Genomic DNA, 27780 nt, shown 5'->3' with positions numbered 1-27780 from the left:
ATAGGGGCTGCGTTTGATTGTTCAGTGGCAACTTTTCAGAATTTTTCAGTTTATTTGCGCCCCCGCAAAAATTTTGAGCACCATCCGCCACTGGATCTCTATGAGAGCCTTTTTTATATAATAAAGACAAAGTTCCTGGATTAAGGACTCTCCTCCATCCCAAGGCTCCTATGCGCACAATAAACTTGAAATAATTTATTGATCAGTCCAATTCTTTTCACAATTACAATTTCAGTTTAAAGTTATACATTTTCGGGTGTATCCGGTTATTGTGATCTTTGCATACTGGCAGGTTTTCTCAAGCAGCTGGCTGGCTGCTCTCCAGCATTGCCATAGATCTTGTATTTCGTGCTCACAGCATTGTTTAGCTGCAGCTGAACATTTCTCCTTTTTCATTGTTTAAAGCTGAACACAGCCTTAACTTTAAAAAATATATATATTTCAGCTTCAGACACCCAATGACAATGCCTCTTCATACAATCGCTCTCCATCCCACTGCAATGTAAACAGGGGGATCCACCCAGGAGTCCACCCTGAGCAAGCTTCAGTTTTGGAGGTCACCCAAGTAGATGATGTCATGCCCCCCCCCCCCCCCCCCACACCTAACATTGCCTGGGGGTGGGGCCACTCAAGGGCCGAGCTCTGGTCCAATCAGATCCTTTGGGAGAAGTTCCGCTTTAATGTGGTGATCAGTGAGAAAACATTGGGAAGAATTACCCCCTTACAGATAAATAAAGGATCAATGGTGTCAGTGGGAACTTATCTTAGAGGCAGAAATTGCTCCATGCTCAAGGAATCCCAAGCAACCTCTGGAGGAACCGTAGTTGAGAAACCCTGACAGATAGTAATACAATTCTGACAGGACTTCCCCACTCCATTAGAAAATACACTATATTGCCAAAAGTATTGGGACACCTGCCTTTACACGCACATGAACTTTAATGGCATCCCCATTCTTTATCCGTGGGATTTAATATTGAGTTGGCACACCCTTTGCAGCTACAGTGAGGAAAAAAAGTATTTGATCCCCTGCTCATTTTGTACGTTTGCCCACTGACCAAGAATTGATCAGTCTATAATTTTAATGGTAGGTTTATTTTAACAACGAGAGACAATAACAGCAAAAATATCCAGAAAAATGCATTTAAAAAAAGTTATACATTGATTTGCATTTTAATGAGTGAAATCAATATTTGATCCCCTGTTAGTCAGCAAGATTTCTGGCTCCTAGGTGTCTTCTATATAGGTAACGAGCTGAGATTAGGAGCACTCTCTTAAAGAGAGTGCTCCTAATTTCAGCTTGTTACCTGTATAAAGGGCACCTGTCCACAGAAGCAATCAGATTCCAATCTCTCCACCATGGACAAGACCAAAGAGCTGTCCAAGGATGTCAGGGACAAGATTGTAGACCTACACAAGGCTGGAATGGGCTATAAGACCATCACCAAGCAGTTTGGTGAGTGGGTGACAACAGTTGGTCCAATTATTCGCAAAGAAACACAAAATAACTGTCAATCTCCCTCGGTCTGGCGCTTCATGCAAGATCTCACATGGTGGAGTATTAATGATCATGAGAGCAGTGAGGAATCAGCCCAGAACAACACTGGTGAATCTTGTCAATGATCTCAAGACAGCTGGGACCATAGTCACCAAGAAAACAATTGGTAACACACTACGCCGTTAAGGACTGAAATCTTGTAGCACCCGCAATGTCTCCCTGCTCAAGAAAGCACATGTACAGGCCCATCTGAAGTTTGCTAATGAACATCTGAATGATTCAGAGGAGAACTGGGTGATTGACCAAAATCAATCAAAATCAAATCATTTGGAGGGGGAGGAATGCCTATGACCCCAAGAACACCATCCCTACCATCAAACACAGAAGGGGAGACATTATGCTTTGGGGGTGTTTTTCTGCTAAGGGGACAGGACAACTTCACTGCATCAAAGGGACGATGGACGGGGCCATGTACCGTCAAATCTTGGGTGAGAACCTCCTTCGCTCAGCCAGGGCATTGAAAATGGGTTGTGGATGTGTATTCCAGCATGACAATGACCCAAAACACATGGCCAAGGCAACAAAGGAGTGGCTCAAGAAGAAGTACATTAAGGTCCTGGAGTGGCCTTGCTAAGTCTCCAGACCTTAATCCCATAGAAAATATGTGGAGGGAGCTGAAGGTTCGAGTTGTCTAATGTCAGCCTTGATACCTTAATCACTTGGAGAGGAGTGGGACAAAATCCCTCCTGAGATGAGTGCAAACCTGGTGACCAACTACAAGAAAAGTCTGACCTTTGTGATTGCCAACAAGGGTTTCTCCACCAAGTACTAAGTCATGTTTTGCGCAGGGATCAAATACTTGATTCACTCATTAAAATGCAAATCAATCCGTTTTTCTGGATTTTTTTGTTGTTGTTCTGTCTCTCACTATTAAAATAAACCTACCCTTAAAATTATAGAATGATCTTTTTTTTTGTCAGTGGGCAAAAGTACAAAATCAGCAGGGGATCAAATCCTTTCCCCCCTCACTATATAACAGCTTCAACTCTTCGGGGAAGGCTGTCTAAAAGGTTTAGGAGTGTCTATGAGAATATTTGACCATTCTTCCAGAAGCGCATTTGTGAGGTCAGGCAACATTACTGTGCACCGGAGGATCCAACGTTGTCCGCCTGTGATCAGCTAATCAGGTGCAGCACCATTGTGGTGCGCCTCAATCATTGGAGGCCAACTGGCTCATTTAAGTTCAACCAACCAGCCTTCAATGATGCGCACTAGCTCCATTCACCGACCTCTGTGAATCCCTACTCCTGCAGGATGCTGAAGGTGCAAGGATATGGCATTTTTACCTAGGGGAGAATGGCGGCAGGGGCATTCACATTCTCAGATGTATATCCCAAGTACTCAGTTGAACTAAAATACTGCACTTTATTGTGATTGACAATGTATATATAGATAGATAGATAGATAGATAGAGATATAAACCATCCAGACATGACAATGATGCTGGAGCTTTAACAAAGTAATACAAGCTGCCAATATAATACTGTACGTCTCAATGCATCTTTTGTATATTGTGACTCTCTGAAGACCCAGCCCTTACTCTTACCATCCATCTTATTAACTTTACATTTGACACACCGGTAATTAATGAGCATGACTACAGTAGTGATTGCGTCTCAAGAGACCAGTAGTTTTCTGTTATACAACTCTGCCTAGAAACGCAACTGTATCCCTTTAAGGAAAATGGTAACCAAAAATATTTTTAACTTAAACATGATAAGAAATTGTATAATTAATGACACATTTCTACTCATTTAGGTGTAACTTGAGGGCTGGACATGTTATGCCATAGAGATCTGTAGTTTTAACACATTTAAGAGAATTCAAGCATATAGTGTATACATATTATTCTGAGGATCCCTCTATTGTGTCCTATTGAATCAGTGCAATTACAGTACCCAGTATATGTACGTATATATATATATATATATATATATATATATATATATATATATATATATATAATATTTTTATTATATATACTGTATATATATATATATATATATATATATATATATATATATATATATATATATATATATATATATATATATAATATTTTTATTATATATATATATATATATATATATATATATAATATAATATATATATATCTGCAAACTTCTGGACCCGCTGAAGTTCTATGTGAGCTGCTTCCCCTCCGCACACTGAACACAGGAACTGATAGCTCAGAATCACGACCATTCAAAGAATGCCTTGTATTTTTTCCAATGAATAAAAGGCATTCTCTGATTGGATGAGGTGGAGAGGAGAGTCAGTGATGTCATGATATCCACCTAGTCCATCAGATAATGCCTTGCATTCATTAAAAAATACAAGACATTCTATGAATGATGTCAGTGTGGATCAAGCCACAGCCTGTCCAGTATAGCAGCTGTTTGCATAGAGCATGAGGATCATGACCATCACTGTAGTAGCACCAACTACTACAGTGATTATTGGCTTTCCCAGCAGTGCCTCAGGTATAATAAATGCATACTTACATTGTGCCAAGCTGGACCAATATAAATATTCTATACAAAGATTCCTGGAGTTCAGCTTTAAAGGGTATGTTCTCCTTTTCATGAAAAATGAAAAGGTGAACTCACTCTAAACAACCTGGACCCAGCTGCACATAGTGGTCGTGATGCCCTGTGCTGCCAGTGTATTGGTTTGTGCACCACAATACACAGCCTCAGCGTGAATATCCATCACAATGGCAAGCACTCATTGGTCAGTGCAGCCACATGACTGTGTTGATCAATGAGAAGTGCATATGAGGCTTCTTATTCCAGTATGGTGTTCTCGGAGAAAGAAGTGTCTTCTCATTGGTCAGTGTGGTCACAAGGTTGTGACTTGTGGTTTATGGACTGCTACTGGCGCATCACAGCTGCTATGTACAGCGGGATCCGGAGGGTTGGCCGGGATATTTGAAGTTAGTTCACCTTTTCTCATGAAAAAGGCGAACTTACCCTTCAATTCCCTTATAACCCTCCATGACAATATTTGTTATTCCATACAATATGAACTGTTTTATCTTTTTTTGTTATACTTTATTAAGATATTTAGCTATATTCCATACAATATGCTTGTAACCTATATATCTTTTTGCTAAACCTTTGATTTTGGAAGGAAATGTAACCAGTGTATTGAAGTGCTTTGTTCAGTAAATTTGTTCATGTAAAACTCAATAAAAACCTACTGTAACAGAAAGGGGCTCACTATTCGTAAGGACATACCACATCCAGTGCAGACAACAGTTCTGCCTGATCTCTGGGGAAGGTGTTGGATTTTTCTAGGCGCAGAATGAGGTCATGTTTTCGGTACGGTTTCAAGGCTAGCAGTTGGATAAGCCACTCCTGCAGCGGTCTTCGTTCACCATTAACCCGGTTACACTTTTTGGCCGCTGGTGTTAAAAATACAGGTGGACGGTGACAAGATGGGGAACCCTCTGTATTGGATTCCACGCTCATTTTGCTTGGGATCTTGACACATTTACCTATAAAAAAGAACAACACAGTTTGAATATAGAGTACATAGAGCTGGGGAAATACCACTATGAGTTGTGAGTGACTCTCACCCAAGAGGTTGAGTCTAGGGTGAAGCAGGTTTGAGTTGGCCATATACTAAGCAATTTATGCAATCTATGCACACTCTTCTTTAGATTTGCAAAAACGATGTAATATGAAGACAAACCTAAAACAATCTATTACATTTGTAACCATTCAGGCAGCCCATTGTACCTTTATCAAAAAACAGCCCATGCAATACCGTTACATGCCCCTAAACCAGGGATATGCAATTAGCGGACCTCCAGCTGTTGCAGAACTACAAATCCCATGAGGCATAGCAAGATTCTGACAGCCACAAGCGTGACACCCAAAGGCAGAGGCATGATGGGACTTGTAGTTTTGCAACAGCTGGAGGTCCGCTAATTGCAGTTGCCTGCCCTAAACCATAAGGATGTGCACCACCTAGTGGCACAGAACAAAGCACTGTCTTTCTCGGTTCGGTAAAGAGGACAGCACTTGCTCCTGTACCACTAGGAGACACTCATCGTTGTCGTTGCCCATCCTGGAAAGAAGACAGGATGGAGCTTGGAAAAGTGTTAGGCAGTTTTGGGGCAGGTTTCACTCATTGCAGAAATGGCCTACAGGTATAAAAAGTGCATTAAAGTATATATTTTTAGCTGATTCGTTTAAGGTTATATAATGGTATATTTAGGAACTAAAGGCGTGCTGACGTCATCGTGTTGTAACGTAGTGGATGGGTGTTCACAAGCCAGCCTCCTGTTTCTTTGTTGATTTTATCCTGCATTCTAGTAAATGCAACATTTAGCTTTTAATGCATTTTGTATGGTGCGATTCACACTATGGTGAGTTTTTCTTGCATTTTGGGTAATGCTCGACCTATATCCTTGATTGGCTGATGATCGAGTCTCCCTGGTTGCCCGAGTATAGTCAGAGTCCCTTCCTACGCAGTACCTGTGAGCTGCTTTCTCAATATCCTTCTGGACAGAGGCTCTGGCTGGATTTATAGCCACAGGCTCATGAGAAGTTGCCTTCTGGTAAGCACACACTCTATGCGGTGGAGGTGCACTTTTCCTTGGTGGTGTTTACAGTAAGATTATACGCCGGTGTATATGTTATATGGACTGAATTTGTTTAGGCCCCTTTCTCCATTCATGTCCGCCTGTCAGTTTTGTCGGTGGACCTGAACGGGTGCTCCATGTTAGTCTATGGAGCGATGGATGTCAGCGGTGACCTGTCCGCTGGCATCTGACCCAGTCTGCTCCACTAAAATCAGATGGCTGGCCCTGTGTTCACATCCGTCCCTGGTGGATCGGATCAGGTGAGATCTGATGAAAAACGCGCTGTCCGTTTTCATCCGATCTCTCCATAGCAAGCAGTGGCGCTCGACAAGCCCCTCCCCGCTCAGTGAGCAGAGATGGATCTGTCATCCGCCGTCTCACGTTTTCAGCTGCTGCTTTGTTTTTGTTCTGTTTTTTTATTTTGTATTTAGCATGGTAATTCTTCCTTTTTACGATTAAGGTATAAAAAGTGTATTCAATTATATATTTTTAGCTGATTTGTTTAAGGTTATTTAATGGTATATTTAGGAACTGCATAGGGTATTTTTTTGATAAACAGTTGTTGGTGGATTAAAAGGAAATTGTACAATTAGACTGTATAGTGCATGGCCAGCTTTAAACAGGCATATAATAATATAATCTAGATATCATCCATATGGAAGGTATTAATTACGGTGCCTTGAAAAAATATTCATACCCCTTGAGATTTTCCACATTTTGTCATGTTACAACCAAAAACATAAATGTATTTTATTGGGATTTTATGTGATAGACCGACACAAAGTGGCACATAATTGTGAAGTGGAAGGAAAATGATAAATGGTTTTCAAAATTGTTTACGAATAAATATCTGAAAAGTGTGGAGTGCATTTGTATTCAGCCCCCTTTACTCTGATACCCCTAACTAAAATCTAGTGGAAACAATCGCCTTCAAAAGTCACCCGAAAAAGCCCAACTGTGTGTAATTTAATCTCAGTATAACTACAGCTGTTCTTTGAAGTCCTCAGAGGTTTTTTAGAAAACATTAGTGAACAAACAGCATCACGAGGGCCAAGGAACACACCAGACAGGTCAGGGATAAAGTTGTGGAGAAGTTTACAGCAGGGTTAGGTTATAAAAAAAACATCCCAAGCTTTGAACATCTCACGGAACTCTGCTCAATCCATCACCTGAAAAAAGAAAGAGTATGGCACAACTGCAAACCTACCAAGACATGACCATCCACCTAAACTGACAGGCCGGGCAAGGAGAGCATTAATCAGAGAAGCAGCCAAGAGGCCCATGGTAACTCTGGAGGAGCTGCAGAGATCCACAGCTTAGGTGGGAGAATCTGTCGACAGGAAACTATTAGTTGTGCTCTCCACAAATCTGGCCTTTATGGAATCAAACACGACTCGCGGCATGGCCAGGCTCCCGCAAGTGGCACAGCAATTCAAACAGTAGAGAAATGTCGGCACATGGTAACTGCACTTCCATTATTGTTTTATAACAATATGGCATTTCAGACGGTAAGGCGTTACTCATATGAGCAGCCAAAACACGTTAACTTTACTGTCATGTTTGGACTTTCAGCGCTGTTGCAGTAAAACAATAACTTTTACCATGTGGGGCATTTCTCTACTAGTTCCTGTGGCCAAAATCAAAATGTGAACATTTCCCACAACACTCAATAAATGTATAAAAGGAATAGAACAGGATAAATATTCTGTTAACAAAAAAGATTACATTGGTGTCTGTATTTAGCAGAAGGGTGTTGTATCTTCCCCACCCATCAAATGATACAACCTTTAGGGGTTTTCAGCCGTCTGAGAATATCAGACAATAATAACACACCTTATTTATCAAACTGTTACCAAACGCCAATCAAATTCAAATCTACAAAGGAAAAGGCAGATAATGAAAGTCTGATTCTATCTGGTGGGAATTGGAGATAAAAGCACCAAGCCAAAATGTCATCGCCCATACACAAATTTATTCCAAGGTAAAATGATATAAAATCTGTCGCATAGCTAATGGGTTTCAGGGCTAAACACTCCTCCGTCATCAGGGCTAAAGAACAAACAACATAAAATAAACAGTATAATATACACCGAGAGCCTAAAAATACAAACATCTACCACTCAACATATGCTCAAAATACATTTATATAAAGCCTGCAAGTCACACCTACAATTATGGCGACTACTGCAAAACAATAATTTGCTCTTATAGTGATAGAGATGGTTATGCTGGTAAAAGTGATATGCCCTGTACACAAGGTCGGAAATTCCGACGGAAACGGTCTATTGGACTTTTTCCACCAGAAATTCAGACGGAAAAAGTTTGAGAGCTGGATCTAAAATTTTCTGACAACAAAATCCGATCTGACTTTTTCTGATCGTTTGTAGAGAATTCCGACGGACAAAGTGCCACGCATGCTCAAAATAAATTACGAGATGAAAGCTATTGGCTACTGGACTCTATGTAGTCCCGTCATACGCAACGAACGTCACCAAGTTCAGAACGATCGGATATTCCGACAACTTCGTCCAACCATGTGTATGCAACACAGGTTTCGGCCAAAATCCATCAGGAAAAAATCCAACGGATTTTGTGGTCGGAATGTCCGACTGTGTGTACAGGGCATTACTGATTTCACACAATAACACCACATTCATTTTATTAAATTTAATATAATTATAGTATTTTATGGAATGATACATGATTACAGGCATACCCCACTTTTAAGTACACAATGGGGTTTATTTACTAAAGCTAGAAAGTGCAAAATCAGGCTCACTTCTGCACAGAAACCAATGAGCTTCTAACCTCAGCTTGTTCAATTAAACTTTGGTAATAAAACCTGGAAGCTCATTGGTTTCTATGCAGAAGTGAGCCTGATTTCGAACTTTCTAGCTTTAGTAAATAAACCCCATTGTGTACTTAAAAGTGGGGTATGCCTGTACATCCTAAGATATTATTTTATAAATTAGCATCATTGACACTAATGAATGATTATACAAAGATATAAGCATATTAATTTAGGTATAATATGACAGTTATTAACATTTTGGAATATTTTATCTACTCAATAAATATGCAATTTACTTTTAATTTATTGAACTTGATACTTTTGTGCTAGTTGAATTTACCAATAAGATTATTCCTAGTATATTGATACTAGTATAATAGATACTTTAACTACATTTTAGATTAGGTCAATTTATAATTATTAGGGGTTTGTATTTTTATATCCTCCATGCATTTGTATTGTTTAATTTATGCTGATTGCTCTTTATCTCTGATGAAGGGGAAGTGTTAAGCCCTGTACACACGGTCGGACTTTCCGATAGAAAATGTGCTATAGGATCGTGTTCTCGGAAAATCCGATCGTGTGTAGGCTCCATCTGACTTTTTCAGTCGGAATTTCCAACACACAAAAGTTTGAGAGCTGGATCTAAAATTTTCCGACAACAAAATCCGATCGTTTACATTCCAATCGTGTGTAGACAATTCCGACAGACAAAGTGCCACGCATGCTCAGAATAAATTACGAGACTAAAGCAATTGGCTACTGGCCCGTTTATAGTACCGTCATACGTGGTTTACGTCACCTCGTTCTGAACGATCAGATGTGCGACCTTGTGTATGCAAGACAAGTTTGGGCCAAAATCTGTCGGAAAAAATCAAATGGATTTTGTTGTCGGACAGGGCATTAAAACGCGTTGGCTTTGTGACAAAAATTATATAATCTTACCTTGGAATAAATTTGTTTCTGGATGATAAAGTTTAGGTGTGATGTTTCTAAAGCTGGCCATAGACTGATGGAAATCCCTGCTGAACTGGCTGAATTTTGATCAGTCTGTGGCCTTCCTCAGCCAAGCTGGGCATTTTTCAGATCAATGGGCACAGCCAATTTTGTGTAAATAGAGGAATTTTTTTTCTTTTTTTCCATTTAGCCAGAAATGAACCATGTATGGTCAACTTATCTCAAATTTCCTCAAACCAGGAACATGGTAGAGGTGCTTGAGTGTGGAAATGCTGCCAGTCCTAAGAATCCAGACATCCTCGTCAAAAAACCCAATTAGGGTAATTATAAAGTTTCAGCACTATCCTTCCAAATTTCTTTCCGATTTTATGTGGTGGTAGGAAAATGCAGAAATTCTCTCTGCAAAAATGTTGGTATATTAGGCCAAATGTCGTAACATCTACTTTATGTAATGAATCAATCCTTTGGCACACCCAGACATATTCATCATTTTATCCCATGTTGGATTTGTGTTGGAAAGGCAGGGACGCCTGTTCTAATCTGGCTGTATCTCACACATCTCAATCAGCCCCTACACTCTCACTTTTCACAGTATGTACAACCAGAGCATGTTCCAACCTAACCCCAGCAAAGCTTTCCCTGATCCATCTCTTGTTTGACATATCCTTTGTTCAACTCTTCAGACCAGCTAAACTCGTTCTTCATGGTCAAGTTCTGCCTACTGGAACCCACACTGCACCCACTGTTAGTAATAAGTCTTAATAATACCTGAGTTTTCAGAATGTTTATCAGCAGGAGAAAGCTTTCCATTCCGCTGTGGATCTACCCAATCCATTGCCACGCCTTGAAATTAGGAGTGTTCTTAAAGTGCAACCATAAGCAAAATAAAACCAAAGATAGGCAAAATAAGACCAAGACATTTGTAATGCAGTCTGTCCTCGGCATTAACACACGCCCTTTTTTTTTCTCCTTTCCGAGTCCCTCTGCAACCTAGTTTTTTTTTTTTTGTCAAATAAAGATTTATTTAAGACATTTTTAGAGTATAATAAGAAACAAGATAACAGTTTGATATACAAAACCGTGTAAAAGCCCTTAGCTCTAGCATGCAGGCAGGAGGGTATGCTTAACCGCTTCGGCTCTGCAACATTTTACCCCCTTCCTAACCAAAGCACTTTTTGCGATTCGGCACTGCGTCGCTTTAACTGACAATTGCGCAGTCGTGCGACGTGCCTCCCCAACAAAATTGACATCCTTTTTTTCCCACAAATAGAGCTTTCTTTTGGTGGTATTTGATCACCTATGTGGTTTTTATTTTTTGCGCTATAAACAAAAAAAAGCGACAATTTAGAAAAAAAAAGATTTTTTTTTTACATTTTGCTATAATAAATACCCCCCCCCCCCCCCCAATTTTTTTATATATATATATATATATATATATATATATATATTCCTCAGTTTAGACCGATACGTATTCTACATATTTTTGGTAAAAAAAAAATCGCAATAAGCGTTTATTGATTGGTTTGCGCAAGTTATAGCATTTACAAAATAGTGGATCGTTTTATGGCATTTTTATTAATATATATTTTTTTTTTACTAGTAATGGCGGCGATTTGTGATTTTTATCATGACTGCGACATTATGACGGACACGTCGGACATTTTTGACACATTTTTGGGACCATTGTCATTTATACAGCGATCGGTGCTATACAAATGCACTGATTCCTGTGTAAATGACACTGGCAGTGAAGGGGTTAACCACTAGGGGGCAGAGTAAGGGTTAAGTGTGTCCTGGGGCGTATTTCTAACTGGGGGGGGGGCCAAGTGTGACATGTCACCGATCTCTGCTCCCGTTCACTATCTCCATTTGTCTTTTGTACTGTTATCATTGAAACTGAAAGGCAAAGAAATTTCCAAATTTAGTTTTGTTCCCAGAAAAGTAAAGCCTCGTACACACAATCGGATTGTTGGCCAACAAAACCAAAGGGCGTTGGCCCAAACTTGTCTTGCATAAAAATGGCAAGGAATTGTAGGCGAACAAACACAAACGTGGTGACGTACTACGTTCTTTTTCAGCTCTTTAGCGCCACCCTTTCGGCTCCTTCTGTTAATTTTGTGTTAGTAGAAGTTTGGTGAGTGTTGATTCGCGCTTTTCATTTCACACTTTTCATTTCACGCTTTTCAATTTGTCTCTTTTCAGTTCGTTTCTGAACGGCCGTTCGTCAACCAGCCATGTTGCAGAATCAGAGGAGATAACATGTTATTTATTATTGGCTTTGGAGTTGCTTGTTATTTATTATTGGCCTTGGAGTTGCTTTGACTTTATTTTTTTTTATTTTTTTAATGCACATTAAAAAAATTGTGGAGAATAATACTTGGCTATGTGTTTTACTTCAAATGCTGGTTCGGAGAAGGCAGTTACATTTAAAAAAAATATAATGTAAAATTGACAAGGGACACCAACATTTTTATCCCATTAAAGAAGAAGAGAATTGTGCGCTGCATTTCAAGATTTCATAATTTGCCACGTCACACATTTTAATTCTCCATTACGAAAGCTAGTTTACAAGACCAACAGCTTCTGGCTCGTTTTTGCTTCTGAGCATGCGTGTTTGTACTTTGGACTTTTGTCTGACGGACTTGTGTACACACGCTTGGACAGAAAATTTGAAAACCTGCCATCCAACATTTGTCCGCGGAAATCCGACAACAGACATTTGTCCAAGGAAAATTTGAAAACCTGCATCCAACATTTGTATGTGGAAAATCTGACAACAATTGTCCGATAGAGCGTACACATGGCCGGATTTTCCGCCAACAGCCTGTCAGCACACATTGGAAAATCCGATCGTGTGTACGCGGCTTAATAGAAGGGAAATCTTTCAATTTGGACACTAGTTCTGGTAAAATAGATGGCGCCCAATGGATTCCCTTAATCTGCAGGGATTTCCTCTCACTTCCTGCTATGGCAATGGGACAGGAAGTGAAGGTAAATCTCCACAATAGAACACAGAAAACTGACAGGGATTATAACCCTCCCTAATGCTCCGTACACACGAGCGGATTTTCAGTGGGAAAAAACATCCAAACCATCCAACCATCGCCAAGAAAATGAAGTTCAATGCTTCTGAGCATGCGTCGAAATTGTTTCCGAGCATGCATAGGTATTTTGCGTGCTGGAATTTGTACAGACGATCGGAATTTCCGATCGGAACTTTTTCCAACCGAAAAATTGAGAACTTGATCTCAATCTTTTGCTGGTGGGAATTCGGCCAGCAAAAGTCCGATGGAGCATACACATGGTCACATTTTCTGACCAATAACTCTCATCAGTCTTTTGCTGGCCGAATTTCCGATCGTGTGTACGGGGCATTACTCTAGCCTATAGTTCTTAGTTTTACATTTTGCCCAGAGATGGGCTTCAAGCAATACAGTCTGGTCAAGAACCAACTTTATTTAGCATGTGATTGGACAATGAAGGAACTTAAGCATACATGAGGTCTCCCCTTTGTACGTATGTGCCATGTAAAGCAAGAGAGCCCTAAATGGCTCCTAGTGAAATGGTGCAGAGAATTAATAAAACTGATATAGAAGTAGATCACGGTACAGGCATACCCCGCTTTTAAGTACACAATGAGGTTTATTTACTAAAGCTGGAAAGTGCAAAATCAGGCTCACTTCTGCATAGAAACCAATGAGCTTCCAGGTTATATTATCAAAGCTTAATTGGACAAGCCAAGGTTAGAAGCTCATTGGTTTCTATGCAGAAGTGAGTCTGATTTTGCACTTTCCAGCTTTAGTAAATAAACCCCATTGTGTACTTAAAAGTGGGGTATGCCTGTACTTTAGTTCTATGTAAAGATAGAATTCATGAATTTTAATGAATATCTAGAGTTCTAAATGAAAAACACAGATGTTTTAAAAGTTTTAAAGGAAAGTATGGACAGTTATCAGAACTGCTCTAGTTAGTCTATAATTACAGCCCTAGGTGGTTGTTATACCTCGTTTATCTACAACGTAAAGTAAAAGGCTTTTAGTCGTTAAAGACTACTGTGAATAATCCTTACAAGAAAGTGTGCATTATAAAAACTTACTCATGCAAAAATTCAGGAGAAGATTAAATAAAAAGAACCTCCGATTTAATAAAGCCAAGGCAAGGGGTGTTTTAAGGTGGGACCAGGATCTGTCAGTGGAAAAATGACAGCCTGTCCTCAGAAACTGGGTCACCTAGTCTATTACTCAGGGTGTGACAGGCCTATGCTCGGTTCTAGACACAAAGAAAAAAAAAACGATTGTGACATACATGTGGGATGTCTTCTCAGCTCTTTTAAAATAAAAATGTAAGTTTTACAAGGCAGGTATTACCCATGGCAGAAAACAGCTGAGTCTATGAAAAGTAGGACATACAGTACGTGAGCCATAGATGTAGATTGTACCCAGTACAAGTCACATGTTTTGGAGGCTAGTTCAGCTATTCTCATATAAATGGAAACAAACTGGATTTGTTCATAATAATAGTATAAAAAAATCATTAAAAAAACCTTAAAATAGTATGAAAAAGGCAGAATATTGGGACCTCGTAGAATTATTATGCCGTGTACACGCGGTCGGAGAATCCGTCGGAATGCATCCTATCGGACTGTGTCGTCGGATAATCCGACTGTGTGTGGTATGCATTGGACTGATTCCATCGGAATATCCGTCGGACCCAATTTTCCAACATGTTGGAAATATTTCCCGACCAACTGGGCCGATCGGACATACTCCGATCATGTGTAGAGAATTTTGATCGGACCAAGTGCCACGCATGCTCAGATCAAATTCTTACATCAAAGCTATTGGCTACTAGCCTGAATGTAGTTCCATCGTAATGAAATTACGTCATCACGTTCTGAAAGATCTGATTTTTTCGCCAACTTTGTCCGACCGTGTGTATGCAACAGTTTCGGACAAGATCCGACGGACAAAATCCGACGGGCAAAATCCTACGGATTTGGTTGTGGAAATCTCCGACCGTGTGTACAGGGGCTTAGAGATATTAGAGCAGATATTGAAGGCTTGCTTTTGAAGGTGAAGGCTTCATGGCTGCAACCCTGATTCTTGTTTCACTACTTTGATCTAGGGATCTGACTTGTGGTGTTCATACCTCCACCCTGTAGATGTCACTGTTTATAGTTATTACAACTAGAATACTTTCTATACTGTACAAGTTGGATCCAGGTCCTATTCCTGTTATTATAAAGTTATATATTCTTGGATGCCTGAACTTGTTAATAAACCATCTCCTAACTACTATGCCTTACAGACTCCAGGTCACAAGAATGGCAACCTTTTCCCTTGGTGCTCATAGACCATTGTATGTCTGATCCTATCCAATATGAAGAAAACACGGCAAATTATTAATTTCTGCTCACAAGAATTTACTGCAGTGCAACACTTTTATAAATGTGCATTAACACATGGGCATAAATGTGATAGACCCCTCCGACCACCAGAATAAAGTCAGAATAAAAAGATATCAACCAGGTTGAACAAAAGATCGCCTGATAATCCACTGCCCCCCATTTATCAGGGATAGAAGAACAGTATAGGCCCTCACATACTGTAGATACTCAAGCTCATAGGATCTTACCAATATCTATCAGCTAGTTCCTATTCCTATACATTAAGCTACGAATATTTCTTATTTTTGTTATATAGTCTCCCAAACAGTTGTATCTAAAGTATACGTTTTTTTTGTCTTTAGAATTACGTTTATGAACTTGACTACTTTTTGGACTATTATTATATATTTTAGTTTTTTATTTAAATTTTTGGTCTCTCTTGGTTCACTATTTATTTATTTATTTATACATCTATTGATCAATTGAGGTCTTAATTATTTATCTTATTGATTTATTTATGAAACATTTTAGTTTGTCTTAGCCCTTGTACACACGGTCAGACATTCCAACTGAAAATGTCCGATCGGACCGTGTTGTCGGATAATCCGACCGTGTGTGGGCTCCATCGGACTGTTTCTGTCTGAATATTCGACCGACAAAGTTTTAGAGCTGGGCTATAAAATTTTCCGACAACACGATCCGATCGGACTTTGTCCGATCTTTTGTAGAGAATTCTGATCGGACAAAATGCCACACGTGCCCAGATCAAATTCCTAGACCAAAGCTATTGGCTACTAGCCTGAACGTAGTCCCGTCGTAACGAAATAACGTCATCACGTTCTGAACGATCGGATTTTCCGACAACTTTGTCCGACCGTGTGTATGCAACACCAGTTTCGGACAAAATCCGATGGATTTGGTTGTCGGAATGTCCGACTGTGTGTACAAGGGCTTACACTGTATTTTGGTAATATGCATGCACTGTAAGATTATTTTTGCACTTTAGCTGCACGGTAGTGTGATTTTTTGAAATTTGCTTTACTATATATTTATCTTCTGTCTGAATGGAGCGCCACACATCCCATATACTCACTTATTTATATTGTATTTCTGTCCCAGTGACAGTTATCACTAAAACAAATACAAAGGTTCAGTGTTCTCAGTGGAGACAACAATAGTAAACAACAGTAAAAATCAGACTGTATATGCAGTAAAGCATGCTTGTTATACTCACTGTTGAACCTAAGGGGTAATCCTCTGCATTGTCTAAAAAGGCTGTTTGATCCTGTCTTCTCTGATCCTCCCCTTCTTCCACTGATCTGAAGAGGGCTTTTTTGATATGAAGTAAATTTTATCAAGGCGGTTGTGTGCATTGTCCCAGGCTCAGGTTGCCCATTGATAAGCAACAGGTACTCACATTGAGATGTATCAAACAGGCTGCTGAATGTTATAATATTTTTTTTTGCATTGGGATTTAATGCTCCTTAAAAACAAAAACAAAAAACTGACCATCTGAAAATGCGTGTTTTCTGGTTGCTATGCTAGTCCTCTTGCTTCATTACTTTGAGTCACTAAATTGGAATACATATATAGATCAGGAATACTTCCTATGGGCATTACCAGGTGGAATTTTCTGCATCTCTATACAAGAAGAATGCCCCGAACACACGAGCGGATTTTCCGCCGGAAAAAAAAATGTACAGTACATATCTTTTAAGTTTATAGTTATTACACTTGTAATTAGCAGTCAGTAAAACTACTATAGAGCTTATTATTGGCTTGCTTTGTGAGTGTTTTATTAACTTGGGTCTCAAACGGTGACAGGACAGTGCATGCATCCCTGATCATGCCCCACTGGCGTGGTGAGAAAAATCCGAGCTCCCCTGACCCTGCCCTGGTGCCGTAGTCGCACAGGTACTCATTGATGGCCCTCTGCTGCATGTGCAGCCGCTGCAGCATGGCCAACGTTGAGTTCCACCTGGTGGGCATGTCACATATAAGGCGGTTCTTGGGCAGGTTCAACTCCTTTTGGAGCTCAGCCAGCCGAGCACAGGCATTAAATGATCGGCGGAAATGCACACAGACTTTCCTGGCCTGCTTCAGGACATCCTGTAAGCCGGGGGAACCTGCACAAGAACCGCTGCACCACCAGGTTAAGGACGTGAGCTACACAGGGCACATGGATCAGTTGTCCCTGTCGGAGGGCGGAGAGGATGTTGGTGCCATTGTCGCAAACCACCATTTCTGGCTTAAGCTGGCGTGGCGTCAACCACCTCTCGGCCTGCCCCTGCAGAGCTGACAAAACATCCGCCCCAGTGTGGCTCCTGTCCCCCAAACAAATCAGCGCAAGCACGGCATGGCATCGTTTTGCCTGCGTACTTGCGTAGCCCCTGGAACGCCTACGGAGCACCGCTGGTTCTGAGGACAGAGCACTGGAAGAGGCCATGGAGGAAGAAGAAGAGGAGGGGGTGGAGGAGAGAGGTGTGTCACAACCAATAGTAGCATTTTGGAGGCGTGGTGGCGGAACAACCTCCAACACTACTGCACCTTGTCCTGCATCCTTCCCAGCTGCCAGAAGAGTGACCCAATGGGCCGTGAAAGACAGGTAACGTCCCTGTCCATGCCTGCTGGACCATGAGTCAGCGGTAATATGCACCTTACCGCTGACCGCCCTGGCCAGCGAGGCAAGGACATTGCCTTCCACATGCCGGTAGAGAGCCGGAATCGCCTTCCGTGAGAAAAAGTGGCGTTTGGGGACCTGCCACTGAGGAACCGCACATTGTACAAACTCACGGAAGGGGGCCGAGTCTACCAACTGAAAAGGCAGCAGTTGAAGTGCTAGCAATTTAGCCAAGCTAGCATTCAACCGCTGGGCATGTGGATGGCTGGGAGTGAACTTCTTTCGCCGGTCCAGCAGCTGGGGCAGGGACATTTGCCTGCTATAATCGGACGTCAGTGTACTGCTAGCAGAGTGCCCGGAAGCACTTGGCTGTGACACACCTAATTCTACACCTTCATTCCTCTCAGAGCAGGTTTCAGAGAGGACTGAAGGTCTAGTGGGGTTGGAGATGCCAGCTGATGAGGAGCAAGGAGAGGGCCGCTTTGTTCTTTGGTGTGGGTCTTTGAGGTACGCTTGCCAACGAGCTGCATGGCAGGTCAACATATGTCTGGTCAAGAATGTGGTGCCCAAGCGGCTGATGTTTTGGCCACGCGAGATACGCTTGAGACATATGTTGCAAATAGCAGCGGTGCGATCTGATGCACTCGTCTCAAAAAAGGCCCACACCAAAGAACTTTTAGCATAACGTGCAGAGGCAGCGCCCTGCACAGGCAGAGCTCTGCGGTGTGATTCAGTCAGCGTGCTGCCCCTAAGCTGGCCCCCGGAGGGCATCCTGCCTCGTTGGACATGTGCCTCCTCCTCCTCCTCTCTCCTACCAGGCACCCACGTGGAGTCAGTGCCCTCATCATCCTCTCCCTCTTCATCGCTGTAGCAAACCTGGCAGTATGCTGCAGCTTGTGGAACATGACTGCCAGATTGCTGTCCTTCTTGAGCATCCCCTCTCTCTGCATTCACGCTACTGCCTTCCTCTAGCTGAGTGTCATCATCAGAGGCTACAAAACACTGGGCATCCTCCTGGAGCATGTACCCAACACTGTGCTCAAAGAGTTCAGGAGACTCCTCAGGAGGACGTGGTGGGTCTAGGGAAGGAGTCACTGATGATGACATTGAGAGGAGGGAAGACGATGCGTTGGCAGCTGCTTTGCTAGTACCCTGAGACTGGGTGAGAGAGGATGAGGAGGATGAAGAGGGCTTGGTCATCCACTCTACCAAGTCGTTGGCATGTTGCGGCTCAACATGTCCAGCTGCCGAAAAGAAGGACAAGCGTGTCCCATGGCCACGTGCTGATGACAATGCACCGCGTCCACGACCAGCACTGTTGTCTCTAGACACAGAGCCTGCTTGCCCTCTTTTATCGGCTCGCGCCTGTCTGCCTCTCCTTGCTGGCCTTCCAGACATGGTAATGGCCTGAAGGGAGTTGGGTAAAAAAGCAGTTGGGTATTGTATATTGTGCCCACGGCTTCCAATACCACTTATACGCCGATGACACCCAAATCTATCTGTCTACTCCTCACCTCACTCCTTCAGTCTCCTCTCGCATTACTAACCTGCTAACTGACATATCAGCGTGGATGTCACACCATTTCCTTAAACTAAACCTCTCTAAAACTGAGCTATTAATAATCCCCCCTGCACATGCCCCCCTCCATGACTTTTCCATCAAAATCAACAATGCAACCATCAGGCCCTCCCCTCACGCCAGGGTACTAGGTGTAACCCTAGACTCTGACTTGTCATTTCAGCCCCAAGTCCAATTGTTGTCAAAAGATTGTAGATTTCACCTCCGTAACATCTCTAAAATTCGCCCCTTTTTAACAATTAAAACTACTAAGATCCTCATTCACTCCCTTGTTATCTCTCGCCTTGACTATTGCAACTCCCTTCTCATTGGCCTGCCTCTCCATAGGCTATCTCCTCTTCAGTCTATCATGAATGCTGCTGCCAGACTTATCCACCTTACCAACCGCTCAGTGTCTGCCAACCCTCTCCTCCAATCCCTACACTGGCTCCCAATCACCCAGCGAATTAAATTCAAAATACTAACCACCACATACAAAGCCATTCACAACTCTGCCCCGAGCTACATCACCAATCTTGTCTCCAAATATCACCCAAACCGTCCCCTCCGTTCTTCTCAAGACCTCCTACTCTCAAGCTCTCTTGTCTCCTCCTCCCACACTCGTCTCCAGGATTTCTCCAGAGCCTCTCCAATCCTCTGGAACTCGCTACCTCCACCGGTCCGGCTATCCCCTACTCTTGCTACCTTCAGACGATCCCTGAAAACTCATCTATTCAGGGAAGCCTATCACGTCTCAAACTAATCTCCTACCACTTCCATAAACTCATTCCCAACAATTATAACCTTCTGTACCACCTGCCCCACCCTTTTAGATTGTAAGCTCTTCTGAGCAGGGTCCTCTTAATCCTCTTGTATTTAATTGTATTGTAACTGTATTGTCTCCCTTTTATATTGTAAAGCGCTGCGTAAATTGCTGGCGCTATATAAATCCTGAATAATAATAATAATACTAGAGGCACACAACACCCACTAACTCCTGCAGATGCCTTTATTATAGAACACCAGAGATAAAGGGGTATATACAGATGTATACTGTGCTGTGCTGGAGGCACACACAACTTCCAATAACTCCTGCAGATGGCAAGTGGGCTCAAATAGAGAAGAGCTATGTAGGTGGATATAGCGGTATGTACTGGGTACAGAGCACGCAGAGAGCACGCACTAGCTCCTAACACTACTGACTGCAAGCTCTATTATAAAAGATAGATCACTAGCTATATAGGTGAGGTGAATATAGCGGTGTATACTGCGGTCAGGGCACGCAGACAACAACCACTACACAACAGCAAGATCGAAAATTGTCCGAAAACGATCAGTGTGTACTGTGTTGATGGTACACAGAACACGCACTAACTCCTGCAGATGCCTTTATTATAGAACACCAGAGATAAAGGGGTATATACAGATGTATACTGTGCTGGAGGCACACACAACTTCCAATAACTCCTGCAGATGGCAAGTGGGCTCAAATAGAGAAGAGCTATGTAGGTGGATATAGCGGTATGTACTGGGTACAGAGCACGCACTAGCTCCTAACACTACTGACTGCAAGCTCTATTATTAAAGATAGATCACTAGCTATATAGGTGAGGTGAATATAGCGGTGTATACTGCGGTCAGGGCGCGCAGACAACAACCACTACACAACAGCAAGATCGAAAATCGGCCGAAAACGATCGGTGTGTACTGTGTTGAAGGTACACAGAACACCCACTGCTTCAGACGCCAACACACTACACAAGGCCGCCGCGCTGGCGGCCTTATATAGTGTGGGGTGTGCACTACACGGCCTGAGCTATGATTGGCCACAGGCATCCTGCCTGTGGCCAATCATGGCTCTCCTCGCTGCTGGCGCTGCGATTGGCCAAGCATGCGGGGTCACAGTGCATGCTTGGCCAATCATGAGCCAGCAATGCACTGCGCCATCGCAGTGCATTGTGGGCCGTGAGCGCCACATGAATTTGGCGCGAACGGACCAAAATGTTCGGACTTCGCCGAACGGACGAACAGCCGATGTTCGACTCGAACACGAAGCTCATCCCTAGCTTCCTCCATCACAATAGAAAATTTCTTCGGATTTAGGGGGAAGTTATCTTCAAGTAAACCTTCTAACCCCTTTTAAACCCTGGGTAGTGGAGGGCCCAATTAAAACTTTGAATGTTGACATCATTCAGATATGCGACCACATACTTTTGGTAAGGTGCATAACACCCTGTCCATGGCTCTCTGAAAAGTAGTTAGGGCATTTTCTAAGCCAAAGGGCATTACCCTGTATTGGAAGGAGCCCTCTGGTGTTACAAATACTGTTTTTTCCCCTAGGTGTCATCAGCTAGAGCAGGGATATGCAATTAGCAGACCTCCAGCTGTTGCAGAACTACAAGTCCCATGAGGCATAGCAAGACACTGACAGCTGCAAGCATGACACCCAGAGGCAGAGGCGTGATGGGAGTTGTAGTTTTGCAACAGCTGGAGGTCCGCTAATTGCATATCCCTGAGCTAGAGGTATCTGCCAGTAACACTGTCAAATCTAAGGTCATCATGTATTGGGCTGTACCCAATCACTCAATGAGTTCATCTATTCTATTCTAGCTATAAGACAAGCTAAAATATGTGTCAAGTTTGGTTACTGCATTGAGCTCCCAATGCTATCACATAGGGAGACTGTAATGCCCCGTACACACAATCTGAGTTTTTGTTGGAAAAATCTTGGTTTGTTTTTCCGACAGAATTCCACTCAAGCTTGGCTTGCATACACACGGTCACACAAAAGTTCTCAGAAATTTTGACCATCGAGAATGTGGTGACGTACAACACTACGACACGCAGAGAAAATGAAGTTCAATGCTTCCGAGCATGCGTCAAATTGTTTCCAAACACACGCAGGAATTTTGCACGTCGGAATTTGTACAATCGATCGGAATTTCCGATCAGAACTTTTTCCAAATGAAAAATAGAGAACCTGCTCTCAATCTTTTGCTGGCTGGAATTCTGCCAGTAAAAGTCCGATGGCGCATACACATGGTCGGAATTTCTAACCAAAAGCTCTCATCCGACTTTTGCTGGCAGAATTTCTGCTCGTAGGTACGGAGCTTGAGGCAAAGTTCTGTAGCCCATTATAAGCCATTCATGTTTTAGGTTTAGGTGGATGATTATCTCCTACAGATTCAGAGGAGGTTTAGTAATGACAGTTCTTACTGTAGGAGTTTAAAATTGTAAGCTTACAGCAGCTGAGGAATAAAGGTAATACTTGGAAATGTATATTTTAAACCACATAAATTCCTCTTTACTACAGGACAAATGTGCGCAAAAATACATCTGTGACTGTGAGGATGACAAATAGGATCCTTTGCACCTGCATTCCTTGAACTTTTTCCAATGGTGGAACCCTTTAAAAGTGTGAAAAATCTTAAGGCACCCCAGTCAATGTAAATGTTGCTTATCAATGGACAACCTGAGCCTGGGACAATGCACACAACTGCCTTGATAAAATTTACTTCATATCAAAAAGACCCTCTTCAGATCAGAGGACCCCATCATGTCAGAGGCTCCTCATCATGTCAGAAGTTCCTACAACACACCAGAGTCTCCCCATCAGATTCCTCATATCCACCTTCTCATCATACAGTCCCTCCATCACAAAGCACCCCAATTACACGGCCCCCTCTTCACATCTGAGCCCTACCCTTTGGCTCCAGCAACGCAGCAGAGGTGGCGGAGGTGGTCTTGATGAGCCAGACTTCTGTCCTCTGGGAAATGCTGGGGGCATTCCTGCATGCCAACTGCCCTGGATCAGCGTTTTGAGTTGCAATGGGATGGGCAGGCCAGCTGCCAACACCATAGCAATGAATGACATCATGGGTACTGTCCTAGAGCATCATTGGTTGTTATGGTGCTGGTGACTGGCCCGCCATGATGCTGATGGCAACTTATGATGCTGATTTAGTGCAAACTGGGTCTCGTACTTACGGCACCCCAGGGGAGCCCAATCTGCACCCTGCTTGAGAAGCACTGCTCTACCCATATGATTAAAGTCCTGTTTTGGAGTGACAGGAAACCATTTCAGATCGATCTCTAATTTTGGAGTGAACTTGCACTGCTGTAATTTTTTATATTAAAAATGGAAATGGTCACCTTCTTGTAAATCATCAGTTTTACATATAATACATCACTGATTACTTCTACCTATATTTTTTATATAAAGCAAGAATGCGGCTCAGATACTGTCGTGGCAGTGCAATGTATTCTCCTTTACAACATGCAAAATGGTCTACTCTGGTACAGTTCCACTTTAAGGGCAGCAATGACTGATCTGAAAGTTATTTGATTCTGTTTTTTTTTTTTCCTGTTGCCAAGCTTTTCGAAAGAATCCTTTCATGCAGAAGCAGAATACTGATATAGACAAACATGCTAATTGGGCCCTGAAAAGAGTAATTAGGGAGCAAGTGGAGGTGGGAGTAGACTGAGCCAGCTAGAGGCTTGTTAGCTAATTCTCAGAAAGCAGGTGCAGTCAGCTAAACCCCCAATGTCACCCAGGTGAAACGCCCCTCTGAGGACGGGAGGCATAGAAGAACACTTTAACAGAGCATAACAAGGTGCGCCATTCATGGACCGATCTATAAATACATTTCAAACCTAACACTCATTATGTAGATGCTTTTAGGGTAGACAATATACAATTTTGTCTGAACATACAATTCCCAGGACCCCATATAATCCATATTATTTCCTTCCATAAAGGGGCATTAAAATCTAATTTTAGCAGCCATGGCTTTGACATAATTTGAGCTTGTGTCCATTTTAGCTGTTTTAGGCCTCCTGCACATGTGCACAATGTAAAATCTGGCATATTTCTGCACACAGGGGGCCTAGGTGCTGCATACAGCCACCAACAGACATTCATGGCCATGCACAGGTATGTAAACCCACGTATAAGCTTACCTTTACATAGGCTATCCCCTCCTCAATCCATCATGAATGGTGCTAGACTCAACCACCTTAGCAACTGTTCAGTGTCTGCTACCCCTGCTGCCGATCCCTCCACTGGTGACTGTTCACCCAACAAATTAAATTCAAAATACTAACAACTTACAAAGCCATTCACCAGCTACATCACTAACCTAGTCTCAAAATACCAACCTAATTGTTCTATTCGTTCCCCCCCAAGACCTCCTGCTCTCTAGCTCCCTTGTCATCTCCTCCCATGCTCTCCTCCAGGCCTCTCCCTACCCCAATCTGCCCAACAATCCCCTACTCTGTCCACTTTTAGACGATCCATGATCTATTTTTATTTTTACCATCAGTGCACCCCTCACAGCTATTACCTTTTGTATCTCTTGACCCTCCCTCTTAGTTTGTAAGCTCTAATGAGCAGGGCCCTCTGATTTCTACTGTATTGAATTGTATTGCAATAGTACTATCTGCCCTTATGTTGTAAAGTGCTGCATAAACTGTTGGCGCTATAGAAATCCTGTATAATAATAATAATTCCCTGAACATTGAAAGTCTGCATTCAAAGAATATGTCTGTATACTATGCCTGGGATAAGTCTAAGCCCTTGTACACACGGTCGGACATTCCGATGGACAATGTCCGATAGGACCGTGTTGTCGGATAATCCAACAGTGTGTGGGCTCCGACGGACCAAGTTTTCCAGCTGGGCTATAAAATTTTCCAACAACATGATCCGATTGGACTTTGTCCGATCATGTGTAGAGAATTCAGATCGGACAAAGTGCCACGCATGCTCAGATCAAATTCCTAGACCAAAGCTATTGGCTACTAGCCTGAACGTAGTCCCGTCCTAACGAAATAACGTGCGTCACGTTCAGAACGATCGGATTTTCTAACAACTTTGTCCGACTGTGTGTATGCAACAGTTTCGGACAAATCCATCTGTCAAAATCTGTCTGACAAAATCCGATGGATTTGGTTGTCAGAACGTCCGACCGTGTGTACAAGGGCTTAAAGAATCTTCCATCCATGCTAAACGGCACAGATGGATGAATATCTGGCTGTGGGCTATTGTATTCTGACAACCAGCACCGGCCGAATGTTAAGCTGGCAATTCTCCACCAACCTCCGTTGATTTTTAAATCAAAGAATGTAGGGAGAAAGAGTGCTGACAAAGCCACCCACAGAGCAAATTTCAACCAGTTTATCAGTAACAGCGAGCTTTATTATGGAAGTCATCTTCCTAGAAAAACATAGTAGAAAAAGTAATGCTCACTGAGCCCAGATCACTGGGAGTCATTGAAGTAAAGCAATATATAGCTGTTCAATTTTTTATCAAAGATCACAACCAGAAGAGACATACCTAGCTGTAGTTGTTCTAGAATGGCTACAATTCTATGCATTACTCTGTTTCCGGTGTCACATTTGGCACCTTTCAGAGGGGAGGGGGGAGCAGATACCGGTCTAATCCAGGTATTTGCTCCCACTTCTGGCGAGGGGCCACATGCTATGTCTGGCCCCTCCTCCGCCCCCCTCCCCTGTCTTTTTGGAGACACACAGGTCCCAGAAGACAGCAGGGACCAGTCAGAACACGCAACGCGACTCGCACATGCGCACTAGGGAACAAGGCTGTGAAGCTGCTTCACTTCCTTATTCCCTTACTGAAGATGGCGGCACCTCCACCCAGGAGCCCAGGGATGGGTAAGCTTTGGGTGAGGACATCGCGGGCACCCTGGACAAGTGGGTGTTGTTATTTTAAAAGTCAGCAACTGCAGTATTTGTAGCTGCTGACTTTAATTTTTTTTTTTTTCGACAGTGTATGTACAGATAAAACCCCAAAAAAGTCTCCTGCCTGTGCCCCGCTTGGGAGTTCCCCCTCATACTTTCTGGGAATTCTTGTCTGAGGATTAATCACTAACATTTTCCTCTTATTTTTTGTCTCTACAACAATGACCATCAGCACGAATAGAAAGGGGGGTGTACTTAGTAGGGGCACAGACAACCAAATACTTGGCAGACAGTATAAACCTCTCTATCCATAATTAAAAAAAGTTTTGCCCTTACATACGCTTTAAAGTACATGTTAACCCTCACTGTGTAAATTAACCTATGCAGTTTGAAATAGAAATAAAGGACAAAACATTTGTGTGTGTGTGTGTATATGTGTATATATATATATATATATATATATATATATATATATATATATCAACATTATAAAGACCCTTTTCCCCTTTTTCTCTGTTCTCAGCTGCATAAGGATTTTAGAGAGAGCTGGGGGAGGAGAAACAGCAGAACACTGGGATTTCCCAGTGAATTTCTGTGCAGGGGGGGCATGTCAGCACTAGTCTGATCATTGGAAGAGAACAGGCTGAGTTCACGCACAGCCAGAACACTGACCATGGTGTGCTCTCATGCCAAGTGTGGTAAGCTTTTAATAGGAAAGCAGAGGGACTGGTAGTCAGTAGTAATCGGTAGTCAGTAGTAATCAGCAGGGATTTTACACAAAGGAAGCAATACAAAGAGAACAGGATACTTTTCTATACAAGTACATGGTACAGCAAGGCACATATCAGGAATATGAAATGTTGGGTTTACATTGTACTGTGTCTCTTCATCATCTAGTTATATGTATTCTTCTTACTCTACTTAAATTCAGCCAGGTTTATTGGTGTGGTGGATACCTTGTTTTACACATTTAGATCAATAATTGCTAATGTTTAGCTACCTAATAACAGTGACAAAGTGGAGAATCACACCCTAATCTCTGAGCTACCCTATTGCATCCTCAGGGCTGGTGACCTAGTCACACTGAACTCTGCCTCTTGCCTTTTTAGAAAACTGACATGGCCTCCCAGTCTTAGTCCGTAGGGTTCAATATTGAGTTGGCCCATCCTTTGCAGCTATAAACGGGTTCAACTCTTCTTGGAAGGCTGTCCACAAGATTTAGGAGCGTGTCTACGGGAATGTTTGACCATTCTTCCAAAAGTGCATTTGTGAGGTCTTTATGAAACTTTCTTTGTGCACCAATCCAAATCATTTAGTGAAGGTGGAGAATATGGTGTGGGGTTGTTTTTCAGGGGTTGGGCTTGGCCCCTTAGTTCCAATGAAGGGAACTCTTAAGGCGTCAGCATACCAAGACATTTTGGACAATTTCATGCTCCCAACTTGGTGGAAACAGTTCAGGGATGCCCCCTTCCTGTTCCAACACGACTGCGCACCAGTGCACAAAGCAAGGTTCATAAAGACATGGATGAGCGAGTTTGGGGTGGAGGAACTTGACTGGCCTACACAGAGTCCTGATTTCAACTTGATAGAACACCTTTGGGATGAATCAGAGTGGAGACT

At 42.4% G+C, this 27780-nt stretch overlaps 1 protein-coding gene across 4 annotated transcripts in view; it reads right to left on the bottom strand.

Annotated features, from left to right (window-relative positions):
• Positions 1-27780, bottom strand: part of ELL3 (elongation factor for RNA polymerase II 3) — a 206123-nt gene that overhangs the window by 55446 nt on the left and 122897 nt on the right. For all 4 annotated transcript variants that reach the window (XR_013270754.1, XM_077472012.1, XM_077472013.1 and 1 more), the window contains exon 5: positions 4798-5057. Coding sequence is in view for 3 of the 4 variants with exons in the window: in XM_077472012.1 (XP_077328138.1) it covers positions 4798-5057 (260 nt within the window). In the remaining variant the exon portion in view is untranslated. The remainder of the gene's footprint in view (positions 1-4797; positions 5058-27780) is intronic.

Source organism: Lithobates pipiens, unplaced genomic scaffold (genome assembly GCF_037356315.1).
Source record: "Lithobates pipiens isolate NorthernLeopardFrog02 unplaced genomic scaffold, aLitPip1_a1.2 Scaffold_8, whole genome shotgun sequence".
Taxonomy (NCBI): Eukaryota; Metazoa; Chordata; class Amphibia; order Anura; family Ranidae; genus Lithobates; species Lithobates pipiens.
The sequence above is the reverse complement of the archived record's forward strand: the minus strand, read 5'-3'. Positions and strand labels throughout refer to the sequence as shown.